Source organism: Castanea sativa, chromosome 11 (assembly GCF_040712315.1).
Source record: "Castanea sativa cultivar Marrone di Chiusa Pesio chromosome 11, ASM4071231v1".
NCBI lineage: Eukaryota > Viridiplantae > Streptophyta > Magnoliopsida > Fagales > Fagaceae > Castanea > Castanea sativa.
In genome coordinates this window covers 69,101,826-69,115,132 of record NC_134023.1, presented here as the reverse complement: position 1 = coordinate 69,115,132, position 13,307 = coordinate 69,101,826, and the positions used below count along the sequence as shown (strand labels likewise).

At 32.3% G+C, this 13,307-nt stretch overlaps 2 protein-coding genes across 2 annotated transcripts in view; both read left to right on the top strand.

The window, feature by feature from the left end:
• LOC142617336 (clustered mitochondria protein-like) overlaps positions 1-13,307 on the top strand; it is a 62,362-nt gene that overhangs the window by 8,501 nt on the left and 40,554 nt on the right. The gene's annotated exons all lie outside the window — the stretch shown is intronic.
• On the top strand, positions 2,914-7,613 carry LOC142617458 (cuscuta receptor 1-like). Its single transcript, XM_075790332.1, has 4 exons — positions 2,914-3,012; positions 3,757-3,903; positions 5,140-5,286; positions 5,380-7,613. Exons 3-4 carry the CDS (start codon positions 5,223-5,225, stop codon positions 7,539-7,541), a joined length of 2,226 nt encoding a protein of 741 aa, XP_075646447.1. The 5' UTR covers positions 2,914-3,012; positions 3,757-3,903; positions 5,140-5,222; the 3' UTR covers positions 7,542-7,613.

Sequence of the window (13,307 nt, the reverse complement as noted above, 5' to 3'; positions counted from 1 at the left end):
TTTTTATTTTTAATAAATTTAGGTGATTGATTTTTTTTTTGTTTATCCCTTTTTTTGGTTTTAATTGGACATCATTTTTTAACAAGGGTATATGCGTAAATTTATACAAATTCACTTTTTCTATCCTTCCACTTTATATATATATATATATATATATATATATATATATTGCTTTCTTTTGTGTTTTTTTGTTTTTGTTTTTTTTTCCAGATGTAATTTTTTTTTCTAGACATGATTTTTATTTTTAATAAATTTAGGTGATTGATTTTTTTTTTGTTTATCCCTTTTTTTGGTTTTAATTGGACATCATTTTTTAATAAGGTATATGCGTAAATTTATACAAATTCACTTTTTCTACCCTTCCACTTTTTCACTCTCAACCAAACAAAAAGAAGTGAAATTAAAATCTTTCTAGCTTCTCACTTTCCCACCCCTCTAACCAAACGGACCCTTAAGGGATCCTACCGATTGCCCAGAATTCTTTGGCCTTAATTTTCTTGAGTTTTGGTATATTCTCAATTAATGCCAAGCTGGTAGTACCAATAGACTAGTCATAACTAAACATTTTCCAAGATAGTACCAGATACGAAATTAGGATCAGCACCATTTAAACCAAAGACTTTGGACTCTTCTTGAGTATTGGTTTTCTTGAGTAGGACATAACTGCAAACTTACGGACGAAAGAAAACAAATCACTACAAAGAACACGCTTTGCATTATTAGACCAACCGCAATAATATAACATGGACCGTTTGATATAAGTATATATGTAGCATGCTTGCTTATGGCCTATTTCAACTGAAGACCACTTTGTTTGGAGAAAACTTTGTCTTATTCTTGTCACAGAAATTCAGGAAAAGAAAAGTGAGATGAGTAGGGACTTTTTTGCTTTTTGGTGGTAGGTGGTGTTAATTTTGTTCAATTAGATATTAATGGGTGCATTGGTTGCTGGGAGTGAGAGAGAATAGCTCTCTTATAACTCAAAGCTTCCATGATCAACTACAGATGAATATAATTTTACATCTTGGGACTCAAGCAAAAACATTATGAAATGATATTGAAATCAACCAAAAGTCAAATCTATTTCATAAAAGTGTATCCGCAAGGCCATTGATTCTTTTTTATTCCCTCAATGAAAGTATTCATTCATTAAAAGAAAAGAAAATATCTTCTTGAAACTTTTCAATTAGAAAAGGTTGTCATTGTGGTGGGTGGAAAGACACCACGATGCAGAGTTTTAGAGTGGTATAACTTTTTAAAATCTCACTTTTTCAAAAATTTTTAAGGTACAAATATACTTTAACACACTTTTTACAAAAATTTTCAAAAAAAAAGCTATATAAATTGTTCCCAAACAAACATTTAGTCTTACTCATCTTGTTTCTCACATAAAAAAAAAAAGAAATAAAAGAAATCTTAGTCATCTCAAATAATGGATGTAACTTTTTTGCTTATGAAAAAAAGCACAAATATGTTATGAGAAAGCTCCTTTGTATAGGGATGAAGCCAGGTGAGGTCCCAAGGGGCCTAGGTGGAAAGAGAAAAAGTATATTCTCCACAATTTTATATTTGGCTCCATTTTTCTTATAATTTTACAATGAATTTATTATAATAATGTAGTAAGAAATAATGATATTTTGTGTCTTGTAATGTATTACATACAAAACAATGTTTTGACTACCTTTGTATTATTAGTGGATGTAGCTTTCCTGCTTCTTGATTGAATTAGACAAAAAAAAAAAAACTAGGATAGAGAAGAAAATGTGAATGAATTAGATAAAAACAAAAATAAATAAATAAGTGTGTTAATTTTCTTCTATTTTCTTTTGTTTTTGTCTCTCAGAGATCTAAGAACTTGGTAAATTCCTAGAAAAGAGTGCAACAACATTATGAGATCAACCAAAAGTCAAACTTGATACAATGAAACTATATGGATAAGTCCATTGGTTCTTTTTACTTCCCTCAATCAAAGTATTTATTGATCATCAAAAGAAAATAAATTATCTTGTTGCACCTTTTATATTTAGGAAAGATAGTCATTGTACATAGCTGGGTGGAAAGACACCACGATGCGGACTGCAAAGTCTTAGTCCAAGTCATTCATATAATAGATGTAAATTTTTTGCTTTTGGAAAAAGGATAGGATATCTGAGAAAGTTGTATATGTAGTAGGTATATATAGGATGGTGGTAGTGTTATTTCAACTCAAAACCTATTGTGCTTGGAATTATAAATCAGAGTTGAGCAAAAACTTGTCAGTCTTATTGTTATAGAAAATCAGGAAAATAAAAATTAATGGAGTTGGGATGTTATTGGTGGTGGCCGGTGGTGTTACTTTTGGTTCATTTAGGTATGAATGGGTGCTTTGGTTGCTGGGAGCAAGAGAGAATTGCACTCTTGCAATACAAAGCTTCTGTCAACTACACTGATGATTATCATGTTACACCTTGGGACTTAGCCAACAAAGAGAGTGATTGCTGTGAGTGGGAAGGTGTCAAGTGCAACATCACTACCGGCCGTGTAATTCAACTTGCTCTTAATAGCACGATTTCCTATTGGAGTGGAGAAAGTGGGGGAGGTTCGTACTTTAATGCCTCTCTGTTTCTGCCCTTTGAAGAGCTCCAGTACCTCGATTTGAGTGAAAATTGGATTCGTGGATGGGTCCCAAATGAAGGTACCGAGTTTATATCCTAAGTAAAGTAGGAAGTATTTAACTTGTTGATATTCTAATTTTATCTATTACATCTTGTTTTTTTAAATAGTCGAGAAAAAATAGTTGTATTTTAGGAATCATTTTATAGTATTTTCTGGGAATATATAGTTGCAGATGTGAAAATTGAAGCATCTAAATAACAGGTTTTGAAAGATTATCTGCATTGAGCAAGTTGGAGGTGCTTCACTTGGAGTATAATAATTTCAATGACAGCATTCTTTCATCCTTGAGTGGAATTGCTTCCCTCAAGGAACTATATTTGGGGTACAACAATTTGAATGGATCAATCCCCATCCAAGGTAAGTCTTTCGGGTAAAATCCTCCAACTAATTTGTTTGACCAAAGTAAACTGTTTGAAATTATTTTTTTCTTTTTTACCTTTTCTTTAAAAATAAATGTAGACCACAGATTAGTTGCATGTTAAGATTCATTTTGTACTGTTTTGTGGGAATATAAAGTCACAAATATGCAAAAATAGTTGTATTCATTTTGTACTGTTGAGCAAGCTGGAGGTGCTTCACTTGGATGATAATTATTTCAATCACAGCATTCTGCAATCCTTAAGTGGTGTTGCATCGCTCAAGGAACTAGATTTGAGTAACAACAATTTGAATGGATCAATCCATATCAAAGGTAAAACTCTCATTAATTTGCAAAGGAATATTATTGGAAGAGTGCTTCATGCACGCTTATTGAGCATGTAACATTTCTTGTTTCCCTCCTATCAATCATTGATATTTATGCAACTAAATTTCACCCTTTTTTCCTTTGCTATTTTAAATGAGAAGTATTTATGCACCTAAAGTTCCTTTTATTTTCTCATGATTTTTTATGTAATATTTTTTATTGTAGAATTTAAAGCATTTAGCAACTTGGAGGAGCTTTACTTGAGTCAGAATAATATCCATGACTTCGTGACAACAAAAGATATTTAGGCTATAAAAATATATGTTCATTGATTCAAATCAAATACTTCTTTGGTATGGTATGCCAAATGAAATTATCATGTCGATGTTCTTGAGATATTTCTTTTTGCTCTATAGATTCAAACATCTTAACTAAGCTGCAACTCCTAGACTTGAGTGGGAATGATTTCAGTGCACAAGTTCTTGAGTCATTAACGGCCTTCCCATCGTTGAAGACATTAGATCTTTCAAATAACAAATTGGAGGGATCGTTTTCCACTAAAGGTAAGTTATACCATTGACATGAAGGTGGCGTTGTTTTGCATTTTACTTTTAATCACTGGCATAATAGTAGAAAATCTCTATAAAAACCTCTAAATATCGATAATCAAATTTCTTGAAATTCAATGAGACTAAACTTACTGTCTTTCATAAGTATCATAATCTATTTTTGTCTTGTTAAAATTTTGTATTCAAAATGTTAAAAACAAAGACTACACAACAAAGATTTTAATATTGGTTTTTTAGCATACCTTTCTTGGCCTAAACCAACAATCACATAGGAGCTTCAAGGTCGTTCTACGTTGCCCAGAGCGAGCAATTCAAACTCATTCTATATTCCTACTTTAGTAACCCACGAATAGGGTTTCAATTAGCTCAAATGGTAAAGTTTCTTATGGTTGTATAAGAGATCTGAGATTCAATTATTGCCTACGCTAAAAACTGATTGGTGTCTCGGTTTGATGATAAATAGCTATTATCAAGAGCGGACGTCATAGGGTTGCACACGACTAGAGTAATGCAAACAATATCCACGCCCTAAGAGCCTCACAACAATATTACAATAGATTCATATTCTAAATTATATTAATCTTAAAAAAAATACAATATCTATTTTTCTAATGACTTGTAAATAATTGAAGTTCATTTGTCAAATATTATAATACTTATTTAGTATTATAAATTGATCATAAAAATAATTTTATATCAAATATTTCAAAATGAACTTATAGCATACACGCACATCAAATGGGACACCAGCTAGATTTTACAAATTGAAAGAGTTCAAATAAAAAAAATGGTTTTGATTTGATTTGTGTAAAAAGGAATTTACCTAAATCAGAAGTAACTGTAGCAAAAAAAATGATTTAGATGTTGTAGAAAAACGGGGGAAAAAAAAAGGTTTAACAACACACTCTTTTAAATAAGACTGAGATCTTCAAGGAAAAATATCATCTTTAGTTGAAATAAATTAATTTCATAATTTGAATTAAATTCTAAAATATGAAAGTATATAGACTGCCACATTACGTGATTGTCTATACTCTATACACTATTATTAGATATAATAAAATTACTTTCTTTCAAAGAATCTTAGTTACGGAAGTGGTCTTGGTTACTTTAGCACTTCTGTGTGGTATCTAAATAATTTTGAGCAATTAGTACTACTTTATGCTCTACCGTATCCTATATATTTTTTTATTGATTTACATACCTCTAAGCATTCTGCTTTTGTTTTAGAGTTGAGCAACCTAAGCAACCTTGAGCAGTTGAAGTTGGATGGTTCATCGATTGATAAAAGTCTTCTTCGTAAAATTGGAGTTATGACTTCTCTTAATGTGTTGGCAGTGAGCTATTGTGGACTGAATGGCACCCTACCTGATCGAGGTAGGGTTTTTTTTTTTTTTTTTTTTCAAAGATATTGCTTCGAATAATTACAATAGTAGAACCTAATAACTAATTATCACATCATATATACAGGCTGGTGTGAACTTAAGAAGCTCCAAGAGATAGACCTCAGCGGCAATAATTTTGAAGGGAGACTACCTTCATGTATGACAAACTTGACATCACTCCACGTATTGGATCTCTCTTATAATCACTTCAATGGGAACATTGTCCAGTCTCCACTATCAAGTTTGACATCACTTGAGTACCTTTCTTTCTCATATAACAACTTCTTGATCCCATCCACATTGTCCTTCCTTTCCAACCTCTCAAATCTTAAGATCCTATTAAGTGATAACAATATATTAGCTTTGGAACCTGACTCCCTTACTTGGATTCCAACCTTCCAATTAAAGGTTTTCAGTTTGTCAAATTGTTCATCTAACATTCACAATAGGACACTTCCCAGACTTCTTCATTACCAATATGATTTGCGAGTTATTGTTCTCTCTCACAACAAGTTGGTTGGGCAGTTCCCTAACTATTTGTTAGAGAACAAGACAAGATTGGAGATTTTTATTGTAAATAATAACTCTTTCACAGGCCCTTTTATGGTGCCATATGATATTCGTCCCAACATGTTGCACATAGATATTTCTAATAATTACTTACATGGTCCAATTCCCACAAACCTCAGTTTAATTTTTCCAAATTTAGAATCTTTAAAAATGTCAGGAAATGAATTTGAAGGCAATATTCCTTCTTCTTTTGGGAATTTGGCTTTCTTATGGGATCTAGACTTGTCTGAGAATCATTTCTCAGGAACCATACCAATGCATTTCATATTGGGTTGCTACAATTTAGAATTCCTCATATTATCAAACAATAACTTCAGTGGCCAAATATTTCCCGCCAATTCTAATTGGACTAATCTAAGAAATTTACATTTGGACAACAATCACTTCTCAGGCATGCTTCCAACATGGATAGGGAACGTGACTTCTTTAGAAGATATTGTTATGGCCAAAAATCATTTTGAAGGTCCTATTCCAATTGAGTTATGCAAACTCGTTGATCTTGCATTTCTTGACCTTTCTGACAACAATCTTTTTGGCTCTGTTCCATCTTGCTTCAATTCCTCAAGTATCATTTTTTTTCAATTAAATAAAAATTGCTTGAGCGGTCCAATTCCAAGTTCTTTCCAAAACAACTCCTATCTACTTGCACTGAATCTTCGAGATAACCATCTAACTGGAAACATTCCCAATTGGATTGGTAGCCTCTCATCATTGAGAATTCTCCTCTTGAAAGCGAATCATTTAGGAGGTCAAATTCCAATTCAAGTATGCCTTTTGCAGAATTTAAACATTTTGGATCTTTCCTACAATAAATTTTCAGGTCTAATTCCTCATTGCTTGAGTAACATTACTTTTGATGCATCTGCCCACAAAACTTCTTTAAGAGGTTTATCTTCAGGGGCAACTTTTTTAAGGAGTTTGTCATTATATTTGAACACAAAGTCAAATATTATCAAATATCTCCCTTATGATCTATCTACGTCTGACGGATTTGTGAATGTTGAAGAAGAAGTAGAGTTCACTGCAAAAACTAGAACTTACTCCTACAAGGGTGACATCCTCGAGTACATGTTTGGAATTGACCTCTCATGCAACAACCTAGCAGGTAAAATCCCACTGGAACTTGGTAGGATGAGCAGCAACATTCGTGCATTGAACTTGTCACACAACAATCTATCCGGACCAATTCCAGTAACATTCTCAAATCTAAATGAAATAGAAAGTCTGGATCTTTCTTACAATGATTTGAATGGAAAAATTCCACCTCAGTTGACTGAAATGACCTCTCTAGCAATCTTTATTGTGGCACACAACAACTTATCAGGAACAACACCCGACAGAAAAAATCAATTCGTTACTTTTGGTGAAAGCAGTTATGAGGGGAACCCTCTCTTGTGTGGACCTCCATTACATAATAGTTGCACCAAAATGAGACCACTATCTATAATGCCAATGGATATTGATGGGGAAGAAGGTGATAGTTTCATGGACATGGGTATCTTCTACATAAGCTTTGTGGTGGCTTACATAACAGTCCTGTTGGAAATGGCAGCAGTTCTCTACTTAAAACCATATTGGCGTAGGGCTTGGTTTAATCTCATTGAAGATTGTATTGATACATATCGCTGTTTTTTTGTAGTTCTTTACCGTAAGTTGTTGAATTTCAGCCTTGCATAGCCTTGTATTGCTACTATTTTGTTGTGGTTTATTACCGTAAGTTGTTTAATTTCAGACTTGCATAGCCTTACATTTTAATGATTACATGTATATGTGTCTCTTCTTGTTGGATTTTGAATCTATGGATTGAATTTTAATACTACGTTGTGCAAAATCTGTATTTGCTGTGTAATTTTAAAGGACTAAGATTGTATTTTTGCATTGTTGCTTTAATTGAATGTATGAGTTATGCAAAGACAGAAATACAGCTACCCCCAAGGGGCTAGGAGTCTAGCCATGAAGTGCCATGTAACGGCAAGAAAATCTTAAATCTTGCAAATTATTTCGAAATTGAAAACTCTTTTTCTACTCACCATGAACTCTGCCAAATCACATAAAATATGCTCATGAATTCACAGTGTTCAAAACCAAAATATGGAGACATCCAATCCTATGCACAAGCACTTGTTTGATCCAACAGCTCCAAAGAAAACCAATAAATAGTGTTTTTTTCTAAATGCTTCAATAAATATTCAACCATCTATATATTCAAAAGATTTATTCCAAGTGACATCTAAATATCCATGTACGTGATATTATTTATAACATAATAAAAAATGATAGATAAACTGATTTGACATTCTTGATAGTGAAAAATATTAAAGAACAATAAATAATATGTACAATAACAACTTAGATACTCTAGATTCAAGTGATCAAATGTTGTTGCCTCAAATAAAACTACCATTGTGATTTGTAAGAAAAAAATTACACCCCAAAAAAAAGGACAAAAACGACCCAGTCACTCCTACAAAACTTATAGAGTGGGTGGGTCTTTCAACAATTGATGCTTTTTCTGCAGTTGCCTATATCCTTTTTTGCTAAGAATTAGCAAACAAATGACACCAATTGGTCTGCATTTTACCCTGATGCTCCAGCAGTAGCATGCTTATCATATTCCCCTTGATCTTCTTTGACAAACTCTTCAATCAATTCACGTTGCCTTGGGGTCAAATTCCTGCACAAATCAAGCATTTTAATCTACTTTAAAAATTAGAGGCTGCAAACACATTCCCATACAATGCTATAGTTTGTATCTCTAGTATTACTCTTAATGCTAAAGTCACTATGAAATATTTTCCAAAAGAGTACTACATACGAATTAGGAATTAAAGCACGATTAACGCCAAAGTCTTCGACGTCTTCTTTAATTTAGTTTAGGCTTTCCTAGAAAATGCAAAATTTATGACACAAATGGTACGAGATAGTCATCATTAAACATTTTTCAAGAAAGTAATGGATACGAAACTTGGAAAGCACCATTGACGCTAAATTTTTTGGCTACGCAGTTGAGTCAAGTCTTCTTCAGTATTTTCTCAACAAAAAACACAAGTCTTCTTGAGTAGGACCTCATTGAAAAATTAAATCCGAAAGTTATAGGACTAAGTCAATTAAAGTATTTATTTATCAGAAGAAAGTGAATTCTCTTTTTGGGGAAAGTACTTAAAAAAATCATAGAGTTTTATTCCTGCGACACACTAAATCCCTAAATCCCAGACTTTTAAATGAGACATGTTATACTTCATACTTTTACACAAAAAAAAAAAAAAAAAACAATCTAGCGAGGTTTTAAACTTTAATGTGGCGTTTGGTACGAGGGAATCCACATTACTCTTGGCATCTAGATTCCTAGGAATCACATTTCTAAAAATGTAGCTATTCCTATGTTTGGTTTCATTGGGAATATCTTAAGATTCCTAGGAATGTAAGATGATAACGCTTGGTTTATTCCCAGGAATCTTTAAAAAAAAAATCTTCCTCTAAATAAATAATGAAAAACCAAATATAAACTATTAATTATGAAAAATTCATTAAAATTATAGTCTAATATTTCAAAATGACAGGTACAATACAAAAATAACTATTTTTAAATTCTCAAATGCTTTTATTCTTAATAATAATTTTAAAAGAGTTTAATCCATAATAATTTGTTTTATATTTTATATTAATTGCTTAAATGATAATAAAAAAGGGTTAAAATTGTCAATTTATAAAAAATACACTTTCCTTTAAGTTTGGGAATCTGGATTCCCACCTGTTTTAAAGGGAATCCACATTCCTACTGAGAGGGGAATCCAGATTCCCCTGACATCTGATTCCTTAGCGTGATTTGCAACCAAACATAGGAATCTTTAAACATTCCTGGGAATCCTAAAATATTACCCCGTACCAAACGCCACATAAAGTGTTTTATTTATTGAAGTTTGTTGTTTAAACTTTGAAGTGCATGTTTCATTTAAAATTGTGAGCTTAATTATTTATTTAAGTTTGTTCTTTTTTATCTGATTCCCTTTCCCCGATATATATGTGTGTGTGTTTCTCAAATATAAAAAAAAGTTTGTTTTCTTTTAAAATATTTTTTTTAACTTACTTTCCCCAATCTCTTCTCCCACCTTTTTAGTTTATATTAATAAAATAGAAAAATATTATCACGGTAGTGGGTGGAAAACTCACCATGGATGCCAACTCCTAGTCTAGGTCTTCTCAAGGATTTTCAAAGAAAGAACATGAAGAGTTTGTATTTTTTTTTTTTTTTTTACATATGTTTTCATATGTTAAATTTGAACATTTTTTAAAATGGACAAAACTTAAGTATAGTACTTAGATGTTGTTTCTTAGTTTTTCTTCTTAAAATTTAGTCATGTGGCTGTATTTAACTAAAAATATACTTTCATCCAGGGATGGAGCTACAGTTTGGCATTGGGGGGCCATTGCCCCCCCTGAGATTTTGAAAAACCAACAGCCATATATATGCAATAGGCTTGAGTTACAATTTAGGCCCAAGAAGAATTAAACCTGCCCCCCATCTCCAAACTCTTGGCCCCTTAAAAAAAAAAATGTCTAAGCAACACAACAAACCAACCCAAATAATAAGACAGATCAGCCCAAACAATTTAGTGTACGTGAATAGCAAACATTTCTTTTCACTTCCTCCATGCCCATTTATGTATTTTGCTTATCTCTTGGAATCTCCCTCCATACCCATTTATGTTATTTGTGTCTTTGTTTGTGATTGCATTGTTGTTGTTTTTTTTAATTTTATTTTAAATTTTTCTTTGTGAAATACGTTGCAAAACTATGAAGTGTTGAGTGTGTGTGAGCGTGACCTATTATAACTTATAAAGAGAATAGATTGAGTGAGTAATTACTAAAAAGTTACTTAGTAAAGTTAAAGAAACTTATTAAAAAAAGAAGTATAGTTAAAGAAAAAAATAATTGTACAGTTAATAAAAACATTTGGTTGGCTATTGGGTTGTCGAGGGAAATGTGTTAACTATAACAAGCTAATAAATTTATAAATTGAAAACTAAATTATGAATTGATAAGAAATAAATTTATAATTAATTTCTTAAGCATACTATCCGCATTCTTATATTTGTCTTTATTTAGTAATAATAATTAGTCCTTTTGTTCTTATAAAAAAATAAAAATGAGTCCTTTTGAGAGATTCAATCTTAGAAGAATTTTGCCCCCCCTAACTCGAAGTTCTGGCTCCGTCCCTGCTTTCATCTCATGAAAAAAAAAAAAAAAAAAAAAACCACATTACTGTGATATAGACATTTTTGCATCAATTAGGAATATTATGTAAAATAGTAAAAGGAACATTTGAAGCTTTAACCAACACGCTATGCATTATTAGAGCAATTGTTCCAAAAAGAAAAAGAAAATGAAGGGACAATCAATTTTTTACTATGATGTGGACCAATTTTATAACAGTATATATAAGTAGGATGCTGGTGGTCTATTTCAACACAAAAGCTATTTTGCTTAATTGGAAGCATACATGAGAGTTGGATAAAAACTTGGCGAAACTACACCATTGGTCCCTAAAATTTACCCTGTGTGCGCAATTGGTCTCTCAAGTTTGAAGCGAGCACAATTAGTCCCTTAAGTTTCAAAACTGAGTTGTATTAGTCCTTTTACTAACTGCTGTTAACGGTGTTACATATGTGGCTAACAGAATAATGAATTGACATTTTTAAAATGATGTGGCATTTTTTAATTAAAAATTATAAACTAAATTTACATGTGGGTAAAAATATTCAGGCTAAATTAAAAAAATTACTTTCTGTTGTAAAGAACTTAGAACCCACAACGGGAGAGAAGGTGAGAGAGGGAAGAAGCTCAACCTAGTCGCCACCTGGAATCCCATGTCGTTGCTGCCGCTGGCAATAGCCCAAGCCGTAGCTGCCGCCGGTGACAGCACAAACATATAAAGATTCATTTGAAACACACTCTCTGCTTTGGCAAAAGCCAAAAGCCCCTTACGATTTCAGCACAACACCACAGCCAAAAGCCTCAAACAGAGAGAGTGGAAAAAGAAAATTCATTTTCGTCATTTTCATCTTCATCGTACTCAATAGTCAGTTAGTCACAGCAACATACGTGTAGAATTCACCTTGGTTTATGAGAGAATCAACAAAAAACAAAACCCATGTTTCTCAAAAAAAAAAAAACCCATCGTTCTTTGAATTCTCCAAAACCCAGGTTGGTTTTCTCAACTATTATATTGGGCTTTGATTTTTTTTTTTTGCTTATTTCTTATTTTGGAGCTGACCCATTTGATATTTATGCAAAAGATTTGTGGGTTTTACTTTTCTTAACTTTATCTTTCAAAGATCATGTTCATCTCTAGTTTAATCTTATGGGTATTGCTGGAGGCGACAAGGGCTGGATTTCAGGCGGCGGCTAATTTTTTTTTTTAATTTAGTCGTGAATATTTTTTCTCACATGTAAATTTAGTTTGTAATTTTTTTAATTAAAAAAATGCCAAGTCATTGTTCCGTTAGCCACGTAAGTAACACCGTTAATAACAGTTAGTAAAAGGACCAATACAACTCAGTTTTAAAACTTAAGGGACTAATTGTGCTCGCTTCAAACTTGATGGACCAATTGCGCACATAGGGTAAACTTTAGGAACTAATAGTGTACTTTCGCCTAAAAACTTTGTCAGTCTTTGGTAGGGTTGTAAAACTTGGTATAAAACTTGTTTATGTCTTTTTTGTTTGTAAACAAGTCAAGCTTGCTCATTCTTATGAGATTTTTTGTAATCAAGTTGAGCTCCAGAAAATTGTTTTGTTTCTTAAAAACTCATGAACACAGAACCTTAGAAAAAAAAAAAAAATCCAAACATGAATCAGGCTTGGAATTTAATTGGTCTGGGCTTTAGAAAAATGAGCTTGGCCCAACCCATAAACATGATTCTACATTCCCAACAAATAGGAGTAAACAAAAGCTCAGCTAAGCGAAAAGCCAACTCATAGCTATCAACAATCTAAGGAAATTTTTAGTTGAAAGCACATTTCGGCATATAGGTTAATTTGTCAAAAAACAAAGTTGACAAAAGTCATCATGGCTGGTAGAAACTGGAAAGACACGAAGTCTTCGACTTTTGTAGTCTAGCTAGGCCTTCTCCAATAATGCAAGTATTATCCAAGAAATCACAATATAAGGTGCAGGCTAGGGAAAGCACCATTGACCCCAAGTCCTTGGCATCTTTGTTAAGTTTAGCTGTTTAGGTCTTCCTAAATAATGCAAAATTCGTATATTACTAGTGGTGGATGCAACTTTTTTGCCTGTTGAACGAAGACTAATCTTATAAAAAAAACAAACAAGAGGAAAAAGGAGAATGATTAGAGTCCTTGAAATACTGTCATATCATCTAATCAAGGACTTACTCATTTGATTTTTTCCTTGAAATAATGAGAGATGAGAAATTGTTTGAAA